This window comes from Narcine bancroftii, chromosome 11, assembly GCF_036971445.1.
Source record: "Narcine bancroftii isolate sNarBan1 chromosome 11, sNarBan1.hap1, whole genome shotgun sequence".
In the NCBI taxonomy this organism is placed as follows: domain Eukaryota; kingdom Metazoa; phylum Chordata; class Chondrichthyes; order Torpediniformes; family Narcinidae; genus Narcine; species Narcine bancroftii.
Window position 1 is genome coordinate 76,544,093 of NC_091479.1, and position 23,538 is coordinate 76,567,630.

The 23,538-nt window shown below is 36.2% G+C and overlaps 1 protein-coding gene across 1 annotated transcript in view; it reads right to left on the reverse strand.

Annotated features, from left to right (window-relative positions):
* Window positions 1–23,538, reverse strand: part of atxn10 (ataxin 10) — a 177,392-nt gene that overhangs the window by 102,658 nt on the left and 51,196 nt on the right. The window contains exons 7-9 of the mRNA XM_069903492.1: window positions 22,580–22,754; window positions 17,134–17,242; window positions 13,622–13,791 (exon numbers count right to left, since the gene is read on the reverse strand). Coding sequence (XP_069759593.1) covers window positions 13,622–13,791; window positions 17,134–17,242; window positions 22,580–22,754 — 454 coding nt within the window. The remainder of the gene's footprint in view (window positions 1–13,621; window positions 13,792–17,133; window positions 17,243–22,579; window positions 22,755–23,538) is intronic.

Below are 23,538 nucleotides of genomic sequence, written 5' to 3' on the forward strand. Positions count from 1 at the left end.
AGTTCAGATTCTTAGAGACTTGTCCCTTTATCATTACAGGTTCAGATTTACAAGCCCAGAAAAGGCTGTACGAGTTTCTTCCTGGAAGAGAGCTCTTTGACTAACCTCCTCCCCAAGCCCCCTCCACTAAATTTTACAACATCATTTGAAGTAAAGTTAAAAACAGCAATTTTCCCAAAGAAGAAATGCATTAACATTTAAGTTTATTTTTTGGCTTAATGACTTTGAAATAATCATGGGGTGGCACAGATAGCATGCTAGTTAGCTGAGCATCAGGTTCGAATCCGGCACTGTCTGTTGGTGCCTGCATGGGTTTCTCCCAGGTGCTCTGGATTCCTTCCCCCCTTCAAAATGTACAGGGGTTGTAGGTCAATTGGGTGTAAAAGGACGGCATGGGCTCGTGGGTCGAAAGGGCCAGTTACCAAGCTGTATGTAAAAAAAAAAGTACTAAGATAATAGTAAAATCTCTTCAAGTATCTAGTTGGGAATAAGTTAAAAAAGTCTCATTAATTTTTAAGTCAGGGTAATAACTATGAAAAATCTACCAAAGTCAAAGTGCTTCTGCAGCATGAACAAAAGCTGCTGTCAAAGCTGCAAGTGACTTTGAGTTGTTCCTATTAGGCAAACTTTAAAACGTATGCCAACTAACTTATGAATGAAACAAAATGCATTCCATTCCTCAAGGCAATTCCTTAAGGTTCACCATCCTAAGCTAGAAATCAGATTTTGGAACACAATACAATGTTCCAGATAAAAAAGCAAATGCTAAAGATGGAAAATAAAGTTTTTCAGCCTTTTTTGAAATCATTCTTTCCTTTTCGAAGAAACTGTATTCCTTAGGAACAAAAATCGGTTTACAAGATTATGATTACACAGTGTCACAGCCAGCACCTATATCCCTGGGCAGCAATGCCCAATACCAGAGGACATCTGTTTACGGTGAGGGGAGGAAAGTTCAAGGCAGACTTCAGAGGCAAGATTTTTTAAAAATATTCAGAGAGTGGTGGGTACCTCGAATGCATTGTCAGAGTGGTGGAGGAGGCTTGTATGATACAAATATTTAAAAGATTCTTATATGGACAGATGGATAGAAGAAAAATAGAGGGCTATGGGCTGAGGTTGGGAAGGGTTAGATTGATGTGGGGAAAGTTTATATACAGTAGGTCAGCACAACATTGCGGGCTGAATGCTGCACTGTGCTGTACTATTCCATGTTTTACGTTAAAGGATGAAACTAAATACTAACCAATAAATGGATCAAGTCGTTCAAGCAAAAGCAGAGACAAAAGTTTCCATACTGAAATTATGCCAACTGAACAATTTTTGAAAGATGTGGTCATTTTGCATAATATATCTATAAAGGCGCAAGAATATTTCATACCAAATAAATGACAAGAAATTGATTCATTTGTATTGGAGATTTTAGTTCATGTCTTATCAATTCGATGCAACTTTTATTTTCCAATTTTTTAACCTTTTTTGTTAAATTTTGATACACACGCAATAAAAATCATCTTCCATATTATGAAAAGCTTCTGCAGATTTTTTGCCACTTCCATATCCCGAGACTGAAATTATTTCCACAGAAAATTGTCTCATCTTCAAGATCACCCCCTAGTGATAGCATTGAACTACTACAACAGAATCCAACACAGTCAGGCAGACTCAATTAAGACTGAAGATTATAACAGGCAGAATTGTGACTTTTACTTCACAAAATTAATTAATTTCACAATTAATTATGCTATTTTGAATGACATGATAGAAATAGATTGGCCTTCATACGCACTGAAACATTTCCAGTCATTGCTTTTTATGCTACAACAAAAAGTTCTCATTCTTTGGACAAAATTTAGTTAAATTAACAAAAAAATACAACCTTTGCTCATATTTGGCAGGATTGTATGGAAGGTGAGTAAATCTGAAATGCCAGAAGGGATAAGTCACCAAAAACTGTAAAATGTGTCCAATGAGATTTCAACTTGAATCATTTTGGTCACCAGCTCCATTGAATAGAAGGTATCTTGAATGTTAAAAAAAATCCAAACACATTTCAGAGAAATATGCACAAAATAGGCACAATTGGGGGAAAAAAGCTGAGGAAGTTTCTGTGATTCACAAACATCGAATGGTTTTTACCCATTTTTGAAATATGTTGCATGACAGCTGCTCATGCTAGCAGATTAAGTCAACTAGAGGCAGCTTGAAGATAAAACCTCAGATTTATCAGGATAAAAGATGGGAGAATCTGAAATTGAGATTATGGGTCAAGAGGAAAACATTTCTAGAGCTGCTTTCAAAGAGATGGAACAGGATTACATAGAGGTACAACTGCGTTGTAGAAGGATGGAAATCAACTGGCACAGGCACTGAGTTTTGTCAGTAACTGAGCTGTATTTAGAAGAATTGTCTGCACAATATTTAACGGGCTAAATAACATCCAGAAATATAGCAAGATAAACAGAATAATGGGTCTAAATGAAAGGTTTATTCAATCTCTGCCATCCAAAGGAACATAAACTTAATAGGCAAAGATAATTTGATCGATTCTATCAATTGTTCAGAACATATTTAAGTGCTAATCTTTGTAAAATCTCTAATAAATGTACAGTCTTACTACTTTAATTGATAGACTGCAAGCAAATATAAAGAAATTCTAAAACTTAGTTATCATTTACATCCTGTACAGTATGTGTAATGCAAGAAGGCAACCTATATCATAATCTTATTGCTAATACAGTCTCAGCATTCAGATAAATTAATGGATACAATTACCTTGATTCTCAAATCCAGCTCAAATTGATCAAAATAATTTCAGTTCTTGACCTTAAGCTAAGACAGAATTTAGAACTAACATGTCATTAGGCATCTGATTTTTCTTCCAAAACATAACAGACTTTGAGTGGATTTACATCAAGAAGCTTTACTTTGTGCATGAAATACACAAAATTTCTCTGTAAATGTATAACCCGCAGAAAACAAGTCAATGTCTCAGTTCATTCCTACACATAAATGGAGAAATATTGATGCATGCTTAATGGGATGAAGGAGCTTCTGAATACATTTTAAGAAGGAGATGATATAAACGATAGTACTTCTATTGAAAAGATTCCATGTCACTGTTTCACATGCAAAATAGAACAATTTACATCCATTAAATTTAAAAATGAATAAAAAAAATTAATTTGTGAAACAAGTTAGTTAAATTGGTTAAAGAACATATTGATAAAGAATATTTTAATAACAGAATCTACTTTAAATTCATACAAGGAATATATCAGCTTATTATGTAGTACTTGGTGACTGCTTCAACATGGTACAACCTCTGGTCACATTGTTAAAGCTGCTGACAGCCCACAATGAGATTTTAAGAAAAGAATTTCTAATCAAGATGAAAAGTAATCACATCAGAAAAAAAGCACAAAACTCCAACTGCACCAATGCTCTTAACTCTCAGAAAGCTAATTACATAAATCAGGCAAACACAAGAATGCCTCTCAAGTTTGGCGATTTGCATTTTGACCACATCTTATAATGGTTAAAGAAAGTCAATCAAAATGCCCTGAAGTAAGTCAATCCCAAACAAGGAAGAAAGCCTTTAAATTACATGCACACGCCTTTTACAAAGAAACCACCAAGTTTAATATTTTGCAAAAATTGTGACCACAGTCTCATTATGAACTCAGATGTTATTAGACACATTTTGCATTTCCAGGGCATCCTATTCATTTGTTAACAGGATCATGCAACACTATTTGCAAATGTCCATTGTACTTGACTGAACTCAACATAAAATTATAATGAGATATCAATAGATTTTGTATTTATTTTTAAAAATCATTAAAATTAGATGATTTTATATTTTAAATTAAAAACTAAATTATCATAAAGAAGGTGGCAGATTATAATGATTATATTCTATACAATCTGAAGGCAAGTACTTCATTACAATTGATCATGGCATTCCCATCACCTTTCATGTTTGCAAAGTGCATTAATAACAGAAGTCTGGCTACATTGTCACTCAACACAGACTCAAATATTAACTCAGCAGGCCTGACTCAGTTGTATTATATATCTTTACCTCCTGTGGTCGCTGGGAGACTTGCTGAGATCCTCCAGCTTTTATGTGTTTTTGTTACAATCACTGAGTCTGCAGACTTTAGTATTTCACAAACGTTAGCTAATAGCCGCATCTTTTTTTATTAAAAAAAATGTATTATACGGTAAAACATTGAGGCACTTTCCAGCTGTGTTAACAGCACAGAAACAGGCCCATAGTGCCCAACTTGTCCATGTCAAACAACGTGCCCACCTACTTTAGTCCCACTTATCTATACTAGGCCCACGCCCCTTTACAAAATAAAATTCAACACCAAATTGGAGAAATTAGGGCCAATAACCATGCAATAATGCGCATGAAATTGGCAGATGACACAGGCAAATCCCAATAGGAGGTGGTAGAAGATGCCAAAAACCTAAAAACAAAAGACATCAGCCCCTTCTCCACAATTTCCTAGAATTGTGCAAAATGGAGATCATACAAATGTGCAAGGGAAGGGATTGTTGTGGAAGATAATCCTTGAGAAAAATCAGTAAGAACATGACAGGAATGGAGGGATACAAAAGAAACAGAAGATTGAGGCACAGGATGGTACGAAAATAGATGCATTTTCTCTGATGCATAAAAAGTTTTAAAAAAGCTACAAATATGTGCATGTGTTTTGAATATTGTGGCAAGTCTCCCAGCGACCACAGGAGGTAAAGATATATAATACAACTGAGTCAGGCCTAATTTTCAATAAATGGAGCATCCAATAAACAATCTTCCATAAACATTTTCCAGCGTGGTCCTCGTACATCAAAATGAATTTCAATAAATTATATTTTGAATCAATTAGATAAAGCACCTGTGAACAAATTTCTATTTTTGTTTGCATCTAGAATGCAAAAAAACATTCAAAACCATGAACGTTGTGGTAAATTCCTGCATAAGAGCAATACTGTAATTCACTTACTTTATTTTCGTACTTACATTTTCCACTTGTTGCTCTTTCGTGGATGGATTGAAACACATTTAAACCTACTGCACACTAATTATCCAACATAAATGTCATTCTTATAGAAGCTGAATTTATGGTAAATCTATTGATTGAACTGACATTTGCCTCATGCACTGTGCAGTATCTTGTATTCTAAAAAATCATTCAGTTATCAAATTATAACTCCATCAAACCAGATCTGACCACAGCCACCCAATCCGCACAAAGATTCACTTTTTTGATCCCTGACCCAACTCAACCCTGAACACCTTGTTGCATCCTGTCAGGCTTGAGCCGTGAGCCTGACATGACAGCAAGAATCAATTCGAGAAAGAGGGATTTAGAATATATCTCCTGCTTTCTTGCCGTGATAGTTCAAATTAGATTTCATACAGAGCAGTTTAGTCTTTTACCAGAAAAAGAAAATCGGTTCCAATTTTTTGTTCCCCATTGCCAACATTTGATTGGTGTTCAAAGATAAAGTTCCACTGTCAAACCCTTTAGAATTACCTATAATTTTAGCAGCCTGCTCATTGGTCCCTTTCACAGATGAGAAATCATTTTTGAGAAACTCTTAAATTCGAGCTAACCACATCTTTTAATATCAGGGGTTTTCTATCTTTAAATTCATAAATTAATTCCTAATTTCTGTCAGCAGTTTATATACTGCTTTAGTTTTGAAACAGCATAGTACAGATGTACGAACAGACTGTTGATTAATTGTTAATAGCCCATTTCTCCTCTCTTGGTACCTCCTAAATAACATCAGTACTTCTGAGAAAAAATTAAAGAAAGAGAGGGCTATGAAAAGCTGTTAGCTAAATTTTCAACTTGTACAAAACATTCACTAAAGCCAAACTTTGATAAACGGGAACAACTGTGAGTGCTACATACATACACCCAGGGATTTTTGGATAGTTAGCGCCATCCTGTCCCAGTCTCAATGCATTTATTTCTAAAGATACAAACCCAAAAACTTTCTATTCTAATCCAATCCAAATTGATATCATGTACAGGGCTGTGTTGGTATATTTCATACTAAATGTGTTCATGATCAGATGGAGGACTGAAAATTATGGATTCAGTCAAATCTTACTCAAGATACTTGTTCAGACCTAGAGTTACATCTCAATGCTGCGCTATTGGATGGGTGGACAAGACAATTGCACCCTCAGATGAACTTGAAAGCTTCCTTAATATCACTTGCAAAACAGCTGCACAGATTCCCCTTGATCTCTTCACTAATAATTACTCAACCAACACTCCCAACAGAGATTAACTCACCATTATCACACTTATTTCTGAGAGTTTTCAGTGCATTCCAAACTGTCACACTCAGTTCTCTGCTACAAAAATGTAAGCAATCACATCACCATCTTATGAAGCACTAAACAATGGACACATGGGAATAATTTATGGGTGAAAACCCATAAGGCAAAGCTCAAAATGCTTAAAATAATTACTGGATATACTCGTGTAAATGATGATCTCATGTAAAAGACGACCACCTATTTTTGGCCAAAGTCGGAAATTTTCCATACACCTTGTGTGAAAGTCAACTCTAGTCTCTCACCAATCAGAGCTCCTAATACCTTGAATGCAGACTCTCACCTCGGCCCTGGCCACCCGCCCATCAGACCTCCCAATGCTTAGAGCATAGACTCTCGTCTCCACCAATCAGAATATCCGACAACACACATACTTATTGCAGTCCTGACCTCCCCCTTGGTAAGGACGTGTGCTTTGATGTGCAGATTCTATTATTACTTTAGTTCATTGTGCTTTTGTTCTTGATTTGTTTAGAGGTCATTTGGACCTGCCACTGATATTGCATTTTGGATTCTAGTGTGAACTTTAGCCCCTCAAAAGTAGTATCCATGAAATAGACAACTCCATAAATTTAACATTAAAAAATGGTCTAGAAAATTTCACACAAATATAAATGGTAGTCAAAGTGGTTTCCAGAAATAATTTAGACATACAGCATGGGAACAGACCATTTCAGCCCATGAACCTATAACCTCTGGTACATTTCGAATGGTGGAGGAAACCAGAGCCTCCAGGGAAAACCCAAGCAGATACGGGGAGAATGTATCAGACAGACAGCGTGGGATTCGAACTCCGGTGCTGCAACAGCCCTGAGCTAACCATGGTACAAACACTAGAGCACTATAAAACACAAAAAACACAGCAACACTAAAAATAAATCTACTTTGTGACGCAAGCACTTAGTATTTGATATTATCATATACAATTTCCCTTGAATAATATCATGTGCATTATGTTACTTGCCTGCACCACATAAATGACAATGAAGCAACAGTGCTGGGCCCATCCCAATGGTTATCATATTACTATGAATGAAAATTTAAAGGGTATAACATACTCTAATGAGAGTTAAAAGTATTCAAGTTTCACAGTGACGGCATTTGCCATTATTTAAAATTGATCAACTGTCCAACAGAACAACAGATATAAAGTTCAGTGCATATTATCCATTTAAAAAAAATTATGGGGTATCATAATTGTCCTCAGTACCCATGTCGAAGAAAAAACTAAAATCTGGCAACATTCATGCTTCTTATCAGACCCAGGACAGACCATATGTCTGCTAATCTTTTCACCAGTTGTCAAGATTCCCATGTGACTAATTCCCATTTCGGCCACATGATGAGGGACAACCAACAATGCAGCGTAATATTCTACCCATGAGTTACTGGTTTCAAGGAAAGAGGATTAAAAGTTAGCAAGGAGAAAAAGCTCATTACAAATATCAGAGGTATAGCAAAATAATTATTCTTACTTTCAAAACTGAAATAGAGGAAGTTCTATTGAGTTTGAAAATGTTTTATTGAGATCAGTGCATTCTCTTCTCACAACTCCCTTCGTATTACAATATAGCATCCACACAGCCATTCTACAAGTTTCCCTGGAACATCAATGCAAATTTAGATCGTAAACCAATAATAGCTTGAAATAGGAAATATCTTTGAAGATTTCATCCAATACATAACCAATGTGGACTTCATCAAAATGTCAGCACAACTTTACTGCAGTGAAGAAAGAAGGCCCACATTTCCACCACACAATCCAATTCTTTTGGAAAGTTTGTAACCTTATCCCTCATTACTGAAAGAGTTACAAATGAATAACTTTTTCCTCAAGTATAATTTAAATCAGATGTCAGATTTTAAGCAGCTAATTATTTTCAGATCTGCAAAAACATCATCTTTTAATTTTCTAAAAGTACTGAGTTGTTTCTCATGAGCTAATGCTTTGCAAACTTAAGGAATTGCATTGTTCTATTGCAATGAAAATACCACAAAGAAAACAACAGCAAACCAAATGAATGGTCTCAATTAATTGTCTAAGGTTCAAAAGCTTTCAACAGATACAATGATGGAAAAAATTGTAGGGTCTAGAAAATTAAATTCAAATTCAGAATTTTTGCGCTGATAAGATTTGAAATTAGAATCTTGAAAATTAAGCAAAGAAAAGTATTAGATTACTAAATAAATAATTTGGATGGGACAGAAGAAATAATTGTTTATGGGTTATTTAGCAAAAAAGTCTGTTCCATGAGCAAGCTGACTTCACATTTTCCAATCCATCACAACCTAATGGCTCTCTCATGTCCCATAATTTTTCAATCAAGCATCAACATTGGATTGCCCTTCTGTCTATCTTTGACTACTGCAGCCAGACAACTAAGACAAGATTTTGAGCCTTGGACAATCCTGGATTTGCAAGTTTTCAGTACCTCATAGCACCTTCCTGAACTTCTCCATTTTGTTTTAAAATCTTCCAGAAACAAGTTAGCTGTTATCCTCACTGCATTGTTGAGCCACTCTTTGACTTTTCATTTCCTGGCAAATTCTTCTTAACATCTTTACTTTCTCCTTTATATTCAGTTCTCCTCAACCACTGTTTTCTATATTTATTATTTTCAACAATTTATGATCCTGTTTCAAAAAAATGCATGCAAAGTAGATGCCTTTTAATTCACAAGATCCCTTGCCGTTTCATTTTTTTCTGAGCACATCATTGCTGAATCTAGGTGGAATCTTCATTTGAGCATCATCATTTGAAAGACATTACTTCTGACATTACATTGAAGTCCTTTCTGTTCAGATTGGGTTAAAATAACCCATGTGACTTTTTGTCTAAATGAATAATGATCCCTGTGACACAAGGAAAACAGAATATCTTGGATAAGTATGGTTCCTTTTCATGCCCATTTGTCTCCATAACAATAACAATTGTTGTGAAACATTTGGAAGAATTAGATCAAATTCAAGTTTTTATCTTTCTATTGCTCTGTGTTATTTCTTTAAACAACATAACCTCTGTCAGGTCTATGTCACAGCTCCTACCTCATCTTCTCAGATATAAAACTGTCAGCAGATCCTATACACCAAAATCGCACACCATCCTCATCTCCTTTTTCAAAATCTCTGAAGATTATACCCTGCAAATTTAATATCCCTATCCAAACTTCAATCTTGACCCTACTCCATTCTATCTGCTTATCATCTCCTGTAGTTGCCATTTGGTGGTTTCTACATTGTACATTGATACATACTGCACAAACTCAAATTGTTAATCAGTGGCTGTTAATTGGAAACTGGCCAATTAATTCTTTTCTATGCTTTGTGCAGCTTCCATCGTTTCAGACAAGCATAAAATTCCATTCACCTCGAGGATCTTGATATGAAAGTGCTTTTCTGTTCCAGATATGAAAAGGATTTTTTTAAACATCAAATTTGGTTGCATAAAACAAGGGAACATTAAATGTACCTATTGAAGGTAATAAAAATATAGGAATCAAAAGATCAGCCAACCCAAGTTACATTTGTAAGTTCAGGTGTTGTGGATTTACAGGTAAAGAATACCAGCTCTGTTTGATAAAACACATTGATGCCCAGAATTTAGTTCGAGTTTTAACCTCTCACATATATAGAATTCGTTTTTGGATTGAAATGTATAAATTAATTCTCTGGCTTCTAAAAATATTCAAATTTGCTTCAAAATATTATAAATCTCAGTAAGTGATCAGATCCAGACATATCATCGATGTCTTACATCAATTTGCCTACCAGCCCAACAGATCGACAACAGACACCATTGACCTAGCCCTTCACCCAGTGATAGAACATCTGGATCCCAAGGATCCAAGTCAGACTACTATTCTTGGACTGTAACTCTGCCTTCAGTACCACAATCCCTTGCAAACTCATTCCTAAATTCCAGGATCTAGGCTTCAATGCCCCCCTTGCAACTGGATCCTTGATTTCCTGACTATCAGACCTCAATTATAGGTAACAATATCTCCTCCACAATCACACTCAATTCTGGCACTCTTCAAGGATGTGTACTCAGTCTTCTCTACACCCATGAGTGTACTGGTAAAAACCGTTTCAACTGTAAAAATCATTTCAACTTAATCCTTATATTTTCTGTGACTCAACAGTAGTGGGCAGCGTAGCAAATAGTTACCAGCCAAGTATAGGAGAGAGATTGAAAGTCTCGTGGCATGGTGCCAAGATAACAACCTCTCCTTCGACTGTCAATAAGATGAAGATGAGCACCAACTTCAGGAGAGGAGGCAGAGTCTGAACTCCTATCCACAATGATGGAGTTGAAAGAATAGAGAGCTACAGTATATTCGGAATAAATATCTCCAGTGACAACCACATTGAAGTGACAATCAAGAAAGTGCACCAATGCCTTTAGTTCAGCAGGTTCCCATTATCCCTCAACAACTTCTATAGGTGTACCATCAAAAGCATACTTGCTGGATGCAACACAGTGTGGGATGGGAGATGCTTTGCTCCAGATCAGAAGAAGCTCCAGAAGGTAGTGAATTCAGCTCAGAACATAATGCAAACTTCCCTCTCCTCCATGGACTCCATTTACATCTCCTGCTGCCTAGGAAAGGTAGTCAACATAGTGAAAAACCCATCATACCTGGACACACTTTTTTCTCCCTGCTCCTATTGGGGAGAAGGCTCATAAGTCTAAAAAGCATGCACCAACAGGCTTAAAGACAGTTTATCCCCTGCAGCCATCAGGCTTCTGAATGAACTTCATGTCTCATGCTGCCCTTGGTTGGTGCTAATTGAATTGTAATATTACGTTCGGCATCATGTTAGAGACAACCTGTTATTCTGCTGGCAGAAGAATTCTTCTCACTGAACTCTGTATTTTGCAACAAATAAACAAGCTTAAAACATATCACCCACTGAGACATAGATGGGTGATATGTCTATCCCCAGGATTACATTCCAAAAGAAAACACACATTTCATATTCGAGCATATGGGATGAAACGTCACACTCTCCAGAGTTGAGAATGTTGAAAAACGATTTCTTATTAAAATGTACAAAATTCTCACAGGTTAAATGCAAGGCTGATGCTTCCCTTGGCTCAGGTGAGCAGAACCAAGGGTCAGTTTCCATAAATAATGTTCAGTCAGCAGAACAGAATTATTTTTTTGGCCTAGAGGGTTGAAAGCTTTTAGAACTTTGCTCAAAAGAGCTTTGGAAGTTCAGCCAGAAATGGAGTATAATCAGGAAAGAGATAGATTTTAGGGCATTAAAGGAAATGAAATTTAGTGAAGGAATGTGCAGTTAAGGTACAAGATTTGCCACAACCTAATTGAATTGTGGAACCAAATATATTTTTTTCTGTTTCTTTGTTCATGTGTTCTTCTGAGATGACATTTATTTTTCTCTCTTCATAGTTCCTGTTTGACCAGCTGAGGATTTCTGGTATTTTCTCCTTTCAATTCGGTTTTCAGTACCTGCATTTTTCCCCTTGTCATTCAAATGCAGAGCAGTTTGACTTAAAAATTCAAAAATCCAATGCAAATCTCATTCCAATTATAGTTAATAATGAGTTGCAGAAGAATCATGTTCTATCCTGTCAGCAATTTCTTTGAAATTTCAGAAACTCTCCTCCATGGAGTTTCCCAGTCATGTTTGAACAAATAACATTACAGCAAAAGATAGGATGTGTACTGCTTATATCAGCTGTTTGACCAAAGTGGCAGAGCTAAATCATCTGAAAATTAAACTGCCTGTACCCCATCTTGTTGAATGCAACTTAATTTATTTTCCTAATTTCCTAAATGATTTCATTGTTCTCTCTCTCTCCAAGAACAAGCCCTAAAATCCAAGTGACCACAACTATACATTGCAATTGCATGCTTACTTGTATGTGATGTCACCAACAAAAAGGTTTTGTAAATATCTCGTAACAAGAACTTAGAATGCAGCATACGAGAATGAGTACCTGATGCTCACATTTTATTTTGCACCTGCCTTTTCAATCACAACCTGCATTTGATGAACTACATTTCTTCCTTGAATTTAAAATTCTTATCCTCAGGTTCAAATCCAAACCAAGTCTTGGCTTTTCTTATTTCAGATCCTTCTTACATGTTATAATTCTTGCATTTTATAATACTGTTGTTCATTCTCTCCATCTATACTGATGAATATCCCCAAGCCCTAAACCCTGCAATTTCCTCCATAAATCTGTGTCTCCATTCTTCTTTATTTCTTTGATACATTTCTTAAAACTTTCTTTAGATGCATTTAATATTTAATTACAGTATTTTAAAAATAACCCATGAAAGAATTATTTTAAAGTAATAATTTCAGCTTGCTTATAAAATAGTGGATCCTAAAGTCCCCTCATGTCGTTTCTGCTGCTGTTAGATTGTGCGTATTAATTGAGTAGAAGGGGTTTGAAGAAGCTGATGCAAAAAGAGATCACAATGCAACATTCTTGTGTCAGAAAATGGAACACAATTTTGGTGATTGCGACAATCTTTAGGCCATAGTTCGAAATCACAAGCGCATTTGTTTAATGGGGAAGCCCAAATCTAAAGGATGACTCTGAGGAGTCAGTGATTCAAATTTACACCATTCATTTAATGACATTAATACAAAAATAATTGTAAGGAAATGATTAAGTAAAAATTATTTTGAAGTCATTATTTTACCCTCAGGCAACTCTTGCATTATTCATTTGAGAGGAAGGTTGGCATAGCTAACTTCAGAGTTTAGTTCTTATTACTGAATGAACATAAGGAAAAGTTTTTCTTTCATTCTTAATCGCACTGAAGCCAACAGTAGCCCCAGAAACTGTGAACAGTAATCTCAGCAGAGACCAAAACTCAACCCAGGAGAATCACTTTTTTTTAAGCCAATGATGTTGTTGCTATCTTTCACTTGAAACAGCAGAGCTTTAAAAATCAATGAAATAATGGGTGTTCAGTCACCAACACTGAAAGAAATGGTAGATCCTAAGAGGCAATTAATTGGTGAAGGCTAATTCCAAGAACATTCCATAATTACTCTGATTTCCTCTTATCTATAGACCTTCAACAATTAAAAATATTTTAAATAATACTGTGTACTTCCATTAAAGATTATTTCATTATAATTCAAATCATCTTATTTGAAAATTTACGATAAAGCTTCTCAAATCTAATGTCACCATCTCTCTGTATAATTCAATGGAAAGTCCTTTTTTTTTTAAACATCAGAGTCTCACAAATTAAAATTTCTCACCTTTTCTTGATTTTCTTTGTTGTTGTAGCAAAGATTCCCAATTAAGTGGATCAGATGGGCTTTAAAACCAACAGCAGGATGAGTGACGTCATTGGTGAATGACAAGGATTGGGATGTAGTAAAAATATTACTGCATTGTCTTCCTGCAAGATGGGTCTCATATAAAAGCTCTGAAACAGGAAATGACATTCCCGAAAAATATAAATTAATATCCATACTTTTATAAGTAATATGAGGCAGTTTAAATAAAAGGCTATTTATATGTATCACTGCACATTTTCATACATTGTATCCACCACCTACAATCATTCCCAAACAGCATAACCATTGGCCTGTAGTCTTTTTCATTCACCCTGTACCCTTTTACAACTTGTTACATCTATTCACAACCACTGAAGCCTGGATTTCTTTGCATGATCTACCATACTAAATTTCAAACTTTATTTATTGATAGAATTTAGTTCACACAAACATAAAACATTGGCTCAGAATCTCCATTTAATTAAAATGATGACTGTTCTTCTGTAACCCAGCTCTGCATACCTGTTACCATTTAATTCTCTTGTTACCATCTCCACTTAAAAGTACTCAAAAACTCTGCTTTTTTTAAGAGGAAAATACTTTTAAAGACTTGAGACCCTTGGGGGGAAAAAAACATCCATCTTTGTCTTCAATGGTCAATGCATTATTTTACAAGACAGCCCATAGTTCTATATTTTCCAACATGAGGAAACATATTTTCCACATCCATCCTGTCAAAATTGAGCTGGTAGGCAAAATGAACAATAAAAAGCTGGGGGAACACTGTGGCCGCTCCCCTCAATAACATACTGTTTTGATACTATTGAGGGAGGTGACCAATCATGGACAATACATAGTGATGACATCTCTGGCACGGAGTCTGGGCCTTTGGCTCAGAAGGGAAGGAGGGAGAAGAGGTGAGCTGTAGTGATAAGGGATTCAATGGTCAGGGGAACAGGTAGGAGGTTCTGTGGACGAGATCGAGAATTCAAAATGGTATGTTGCCTCCCAAGTGCCAGGGTCAAGGATGTCTTGGATCAATTCAATACCATTCTCAAGTGGGAGGGCGATTAGCCAGATGATCAAGTCCATGATGTGGGTAGGATGGGTGACGAGGTCCTGCAAAGCGAGTTCAGGGAGTTGGGTGACAGAGTAAAGGACAGTGTTGTGATCTCTGGATTACTATCCATGCTACGTGCTGGTGAGGCAAGTTATAGGAGGAGAAAACATCTTAATTTGTGGCTAAAGGGATGGTGCAGGCAGGAAGGCTTCATATTTTTGGATCATTGGATTCTCATCGAGGGAAGGTTGGGCCTATACTAATGTGGCAATTTGTGTTTGAACTGGAGGTGGACCAATATCTTTGGGGACATGGTCACTAGTGCTGCTCCAGGAAGGTTTGAACTAGTAATGCAGGGGAACTGAAATCAAAGCTCCAGAGCAGATAGTGGAGCAGTAATGGAAAAAGGTGTTGTTAAGCTTGTAGACAAAGACAGAGAGAGAAAGGTTGAGCATGAGATGTATTTATTTCAAAGCAAGTATACCAGAGTATATCAGTAGCTCTTATTGATCATTTTTAAAATTCTCATTTCTCATTCTAATCTTGCCATAACTTTTGGCATAATTTATTTTTCCAAACAAACAAGGAAAAGCTCTCAACTTTTCTTTTTTTTCCATCATTCTGCTGAATTTAATTAGATTAGGGCTGTTGTTTTACAATTATTCAGATTTAGCTCAATAGTTTACTTTACTAAGTACCAAACTAGGCAGTGATGCCTTCCTTAATTTGAATAGTCTGAAACCAACTAAGGAAATCACCTCCATTTCCTTAATAGAAATATTTAGCCCTACTTTATTTCTTGCCATGTGGGCAATATTATTACAAAAACTGATTATCTGGCCATTATTACATTTTTATTTGTTTGAGTTTGATGTGTGCAGATTAGCACCCAACTCAACTACAAGTTAATTTCATTGGCTTTAAAATGCTTTAAGAGAACAAAAGGGTAAGAAAATGAAGTTATTTCCTCTCTATTCTCATCAGGATATAAAAGTAAAAGTGTTACTTTCTTGGCACATATCCGTCAGCTATTTGATTCAGTGAAGATGGTCAGTACACAGAGAGCAACCACAACAATCTTCCTTTGAGACTGGTATTTCTTGATTCAGTCAATGATGAATGCTTTCCCTTCATTACGGTGACACTTCCATTAAGAATTTATGCATGTATTTGCATTGGGAACTGACACCATCAAGTGTCAACTCACAATGCAGAAATTTGAAGCTGTCAGAACAGACAAGTAATGGCTTGTCTTAATCAATTTGAATGTGGAATTCTTACCGAGGCAAGCAGAGTAAAAACCAGGAGGTACAGATTCAACTATTTAATTGAATGCAAAATCATGAAAAGATGGTTAAGAACAGGGTTGATTACTAACAAACACAAAATGGACAAGATAAATTAATTAAATCATCAATGATAAAGTTCAAAGAAATTAGACTCCACACACAGAAATTCTGTGAGAAGTTGTTGGTGGTAATTAAGACTTACAACACTATTATAACAAGTTTACTCTGGGACAGATAAATCTTAACAATTTTCACAAGTTCACTGAATAGGATTTTCTCATTCCTGAAACTTAAATGCAAAGCCTCCAAGCTAATGTGTGAAGATTGTGATGAACACAAAATAAAAAATCATGGCCCAATATTGTCTATCGCTTATAACTATTTCTAAAACATTCAGCAAGTTTCTTCACTTGAAATATTTAATTCCCAGTCCTATTCAATATAGCAACAAACATCATGCAATCATCAATACTTTCATTTCTTTCATGTTCAAAGATATTTAAAGATTGTTCTACTTTATTAACAAATATCTCTGATGTTTTGTTATGATTTGTTCTGGAGAAAAAGCTAAATCTGTATTAGTATGCAGTTTCTGCATGTTAAAATTGGGCCAATATCATCCGTCATTAAGAAATTCTAAATGTTCTTCTAAACTACTGAAAGAATAATTACCGTAATGTTTTGGAAATATAAAACAAAAGAAAGCACACTGATATTGCTCTGCAATGTTGCAGTTCATCTTTTTTTTGTTGCATATACATCATGAATATGCAACAATATTCCAATCTCTTTCAGGATTCATATTCCAGGTGCCTCATTTACTTCGGCACAGAAGATCTGAACTATCCAATTAATGAACGTAAAAATGTAAAAAAAATTAGCAGGATGAAATTAGTTAAGATAACAAATATTTTGTTCTTGCTTTTATATATTATTCTAAGATAGTTTGATTTTTACAAATCGCAGGCACTGGCACTTGCATATCTTTCACTTAAGCAATCATTGCTACAATAAATGTTGCAAGAGTAAACAAACATTTTTGATCCAAAAAACAATTTACTCCTCAGAACTATTTCAACAGTACATTTCTTATGACCATGGTTAACCGATTTACAAGATGCGGGTTTCTGATTTGCACTTACTTATTGTTGTCTCTACCAGAGCAGGCGAATCCTGTAAGTAACTGAAGTTTTCATGATTTGAGGTTGTTTCACAGAGAATATCAAGCAGCTTGATCACAACGAGAGCTTCCTACACCAAAAGAAAATCAAAAGGCAAGTTGTAAAGGACAAATTACCCACTGAGAGAAATTCAAAAAGTGTACAAACCAAATAACAGATCTCGAAGCATCATTTTGCAGTGAAATGTTCTAGGATATAATTTTGCCAATACAAAAATAAAACACTGAATACTAGAAATAATAACAGAAAATAAGCAGGCTCTGTCAACATGGAGAGAAACCAAGTGAACATTTACAAGTACTGACAACATCAACACTGGAAAATAAGACAGGATTTGAGATGGAGAAATACAAACTATTTCAATAAAAATCAACACAAGTCCAGAAGAAAAGCATTTTCTGCTTTGACTCGGTACATTACCAACCTCAGTGTGGAGTTCTTCATGACCAGATAATAATTCTGCTACTTCTTTTTCCTCCAGGCCCCAATATTGTGCCTTTATTTCTCTCATGACCACTAATTTTGCCTTTTAGTGTCAGCCTTTCCATTACTTAATTGATCCTACATTCTATCCAATTAAAGATCTTCCTTTTTGTTTTATTTTCCCCCATACTCACCTCATTTCTCAATCAGAAACGTTATTTTCTCTCAAACTTTTTCTATGATTTGAATCTTTAGATTGGTTTCTCTCCTCATAAGAACTACCTACCCCGAGTATTAGTAGCATTCTCACTTTATTTCACTTCAACAAATAATGTTTTTTGAAATGCATTAATCTCCATTAACATCTCCAGTTCATCATCATCAAGTACAACCAGATGAGACAGCTTATCTCCAGACTATGGTGCATGCACAAAAACAAATACACAGTACATAAATATCACATGAACAATCAAAGTAAATATATCAATATTGGGATGACTTTCACGGTTACAGGATACTGTTCATTAATCTTACAACTATTATTTAATAGCAAGGCTTTTTTTTAACTATTTAAAACAAAGCCGACTTAAATAACAATTTTCTTGAAGTGATTCATTGTTTCCTCTCAATGACGTTATGAATGAATAATTTAAACACAAAATCAATTTAATTTAGAAACAGGTTGTGATTTCGTAAGATATGAAACTAACTACATTTTGTGGTGCAGGCAGGAAGTAATAAAAATAACTCCCTTACTCCTACAGGTTTAAACAATTCTTGAGCATGGAGAGAACATCCAATCACATTATACTATATGCAAAGAAAATAACGAGGTTTGTTGCTCATTAATAGTTCCCTCACAACCACAAATAATACCGATATATCTGGAAACAATTTCTGTAAGTATCTATTCTTTTCCTCAGTGGATTCACTAGTATGCAGAAAGGAAGCAATTCAAAATTCTTCTCCATTCTCAAAAATCAACCAGCCAGTCCCAACAATTAGATGAATGGATAAGAAAATTTGGTGCCTCACCTCAAAACAAATAAATGAGAGATTTTAAAATCCTGACTTCACCTCATCCACCACAGAGTTCCTGCCCCTTGATCCCTTTAACCACAAGGGCCTCATCCAACTGCCTTCTGAATAAATCTAACAAACTGGCCTTAATTTTTGAGGTATGGAATTCCATAAATTCACAAGACTCTGAGCAAAGAGGTTTACCCCTATCTCTGTACTAAATAGGTTGCCCCTCACCCTTGTCTAGAATTACCCAACATAGGGAACATTCTTCCTGAATCTAGCCTCTCTAGTCCTGTCAAAATGTTATCTCCTTAAGTGAAACCTTATCTCGTTCTTCTAAATTCCGGTGAGTATAACTCTCATCGATCCGATCTTTCTTTCTTCATACATCAGTCCTACCATCGCAGGAATCAATGCTGGTAATCAGATTAGGGGACCAGAACAGTATACCATACTCAAGATGTGACCCCACCTAGGTCTTGAACACCTCCAGCAAAACCTTGCTGCTTTTATTTTCAAAACCTACCACAATAAAGGTCAACATGGCATTTACTTTCTTCACCATCTGCTGTACTTGTTTTCCATCTTTCAATGACAGATGCACCGGGCCTTGTTGCACTTCCCTTTTTCCTAATTTCTCACCAGTCTGATGATAATCGCCATCCCTGCTATTGCCACAAAATTTGTTAACCTCACATTTACCCATGTTGTATTGTATTTGCTCACTCTCCTTGACTGTCCATTACCCTGTAGACTTGGAATCTTTCTCACAGCTCATACTGCCACCCAGCTTAATGTCATCTGTAAATTTAGAGATATTACATTTGCCTAGCAGCAAAGAATGCTGCTATTCTTTGATGGCAGCATTCCATGTAGATTTTCTCGGTGACAGGGAGAGTTTTGCCTGTGATGCACTGGCTGTGTTAATGTGTATTGTAAATAGCTGGGATCCCAGCATTAAACCTTATGGTACCCCACTTGCAACTGCCTGCCAATTTGACAAGAACCGATTGATTACCACTCTCTGCTCCTGCCTGCCAACCATCTGAATCTCATATGCTCGAAGTAAAAAAAAAATTAAAATGAGTCATTTTGCAAAGACCACCTTTCACTGCAAGGCAGAGTAGGATATTTCCGTATACTTTATACAGTCAGAGTTACACAGAACAGAATGCCATGCTCACCATTCAGCAGAGGTTTACATGAATCCTGCACTAGTCCCCCCCCATTCACAACAACTGCCCCCAATTTTACCACTCCCCTGTACCATGGGGCAATTTATAGTGACCAATTAACATTTCAAACTGCACACCCTTTTGGGTGGTAGAAATAAATCAGAGTACCCAGTCTTGGGCATAACATAGTCAGGGGGACAATATACAAAATCCACAGGAAGCAGTAAATGACATTCTTGGAGCTGAGAGACAGCCCTTTCTGCTGTGCTGTCTACAGTGAATTTTAAAAGTGTTGACTATTCATCTAACTCTGTCTTTATCAGTTTTCAAACACCAACTTAACTTCAACTTCCCAAACCATTTCCATTTTTTCCTTCCCATATTACACCCAGTCTGGGTTCCACTGATCTGTCATTTTAGCTATAGAATCAAATTGGAGAAGCCAAGTTGTTCTTCTGGGAACAAGGGTATTTTGTGGGAGGTGAAACAAGTGTGTGGAAGATTATGACAGATCAGAAGCAGGTTTATTGTCAAGTTCAAAGTTCAGATTAGAGTACAGACATGACATCACATACAACCCTGAGATTCTTTTTCATGTGGACCAAGCAGAATATCTACTCATCTAAAAAAAACTGTATTCAAGAAAAGATACATATACAAAGAGGGAAATGTAAGCAAAAAGTACAAACAAGCTGTGCAATACAGAAAATAAATTTTCTATAATAAATAATGTGCAAAGTAAGAGGTGTTAAATGAGTTTGTTGTTGAGGAATCTGATGGTTGAGGGGTAGCTACTGTTCATGAATCTGATGGTCTGAGTCTTGTGGCACCTATACCTCTCTCCTGAAGCTGGCAGTGAGAACAGAGCATGCCCTAAGTGCCGTGGATCCTTGATGATTGCTGCTATTCTTTGATGGCAGCATTCCATGTAGATTTTTTCGATGACAGGGAGAGTTTCGCCTGTGATGCACTGGCTGTGTCCACTATCTTTGGCAGGGCTTTCCTTTCAAAGTTATTGATGCCCCCATACCAGGCTGTGATGCAGCCAGTTAGCGCATTTTCCACTGCACATCTGTAGAAATTTGCCAAGGTTTTCAAAGTCATAACAAAACCTCCGATAACTCCTGAGAAAGTAGAGACATTGAAATAGTGACTCCCAGGAATTTAAATTTGTCTCACCTTCTCCACCTCTGATCTCCCAAGACCTCTGGATTGTACACCTCTGGTTTTCTCTTCCAGAGCCCACAATCAGCTCCTTGGTTTTGGTGACATTGACTGTGAAGTTGTTGTTAGTGTTTTTATTTTCCCTCCTTTATGCTAATTCATCACTCCTTTATATACAACTCACTACCATGTGTTAAGAAATTTGTGTTTTGAAGCAGAAGTATTGTGCGGACAAGGGGCAAAGTTACTGTAAATTACATTTCAGTAAACACAAGATGAAGAGAATAAATGATTAGTGTGCAATAAAAGAGAAAAAAGTGGGTTAGTGTCCATAGACTCATTGTTCATTCAGAAATCTGATGGTGAAGGGAAATAAACTGCTTTTGTAATGTTGAGTGTGTATCTTCAGGCTCCTGTACCTCCTCCCTGATGGTAGCAGTGAAAAATGGGCATGACTTGGGTGGTGAGGATCCTTGATGATAGAAGCTGCTTTCTTGAGGCACCATCTCTTAAAGATGTCCTAATAGAGTGAAGATTAATGCCCATGATGGTGCCGGCTGAGTTCAATGGCACTTCCATACCTTCAATTATGCAACCAGCCAGAATGCTCTCCACGGTACACCTGTAGAAATTTCGAAGAGTCTTTGGTGACATATCAAATCTCCTCAAACTCCTAACAAAATGACGTGCCTTCTTTATGATTGCATTAACATGATGGTCCTGGAATAGATGTTGAAACCCATGAATTTGATGTTTCTTACCTTCTGCCACTTCAAAAACATAATAGATTTATAAATATTATTTTCCTTCCACATATCTTCACTGATTTCTTTGCACGATGTTCTGATTTTCTAATCATCCTGTTTGTATGCTTCAGTCAAAAGATTCCTGTGTTCTCCAATAAACATATTTCTTGAAAATTTAGAGATAAGGTAACTTTATGCAAAAATGTAACTAGTCATCTGAATTTGCTAATGAGACCAAGCATAATTATCCTTGACTATAATATTTAGCTCAGCTGTCAATGGAATGATTGGTTTCTGTATCAAGGGACTTGAAATTTGAAATACATGTACAGATACATGTACATTGGTCATCGGGCTGGACCAATAAACCCAAGCTCATCAATTAAAATACCACAACTACAAGTTAAATGTACAAACACAGAATATTTTCTCGAGCTGACCTATAAATTAATAAAAATATCCAACCAACTGAGGGAAGCTGCTGCCCTACCTGGAGCAGGCTTACTACAAATCCAATTACACACTGGGTGATTGATGCTTAAACACACTCAAGAATCATAATAATACTGTATGTAACAAATATTGCCTTGCTCAGGTTTTAAACATCAAGAACAAATATAAAAACAATTGGGTCTTGTACAAGAGAGATATGTATGATTTATTTTGTGTCCCTGTGGTGTTCATAATGATAATTGGCTATAATGAGTAGCATAAAAAACAATGATAGACAAATATTCCTCTTGGGATCAAAACAGTAAAACACTTTCAAATTCAATGCACAATATTAGTAGCACCAAGAAATGAAACATTTATCTTTCAACCTTGTATGATGATATTAAACACCATTAGTAGGAAAGGGGAAATTCTGCACACTACCTCCTCTTCTGCCACAGTAGCAGAGGCATATTTCAACACTGCCATGCACTCGTCTATGAAGCAGGCTGCCAAAAATTGCATTAGTCGAACAGGAACAGCTTGTTCATCGCTGCCAACTGGAGATTCCAGACTCTTGTCACTCAACTTCGTGGATATTAGTTCCAAGGTGATAATCCTACAAGAAAATATTTCAGCGATGCTATTTAATGCCACAAAAAAATATCACCATACTAAAATTTATTGAGAAGAATAATTTCTATATAAATGTCAATTAAATGTACTTTTTGAGGTTGGAATGACAGGCTGCCAGAAATCATTCTACTACACTTGAATGGAAATCCGAGCATTTACCTTTGGTTACACACATAATGCAGATATCTTGAGTGGGTCCTTGGATGTTCACAAGCCATCACAGACGGCAGCAGAATCAGCATCAAAAGGCCATGGAAGTGTGCCTGCTAATCTAGATATTTGAATTGTTGGCAGTGCTGGGGGAGAATCCACGGACACTCAGTCACTTGGAGGGGAATCTCTTTTGTTTCTCTTTCTCCAACTGCAAGAGGCGCTTCAGGCAATTTTCTGCCAATGGCGAATTTGCCTTACAGCAGACCAAAGCAAATTCCATGTAATAATGCTCTGTTTTTATTACATAACAATAAAAGAACCTTGAATTTAACTGCAGAATAACTAACAGCTAATAATTATTGATACTGACTTTGTAGCAATAAGGATGGAGAAACTTTTAGAGGTCACTGCCATTATCAAAGTATTAAGACGGACAGTAACTTTGGGATTTCCATGCATGCATTGTTTAAAATCAGTGATTCATGCTCCCGCAAAGAACAGAAAATTAAACAGGTTTTTCTTGGAAGGTCGAAGCTCAGGATTTTATTGCGAAGATAAATCATCAAACTATGTTTGATGAGGTTTTGACCAGCTGAGAGATGTGACATTAAGAG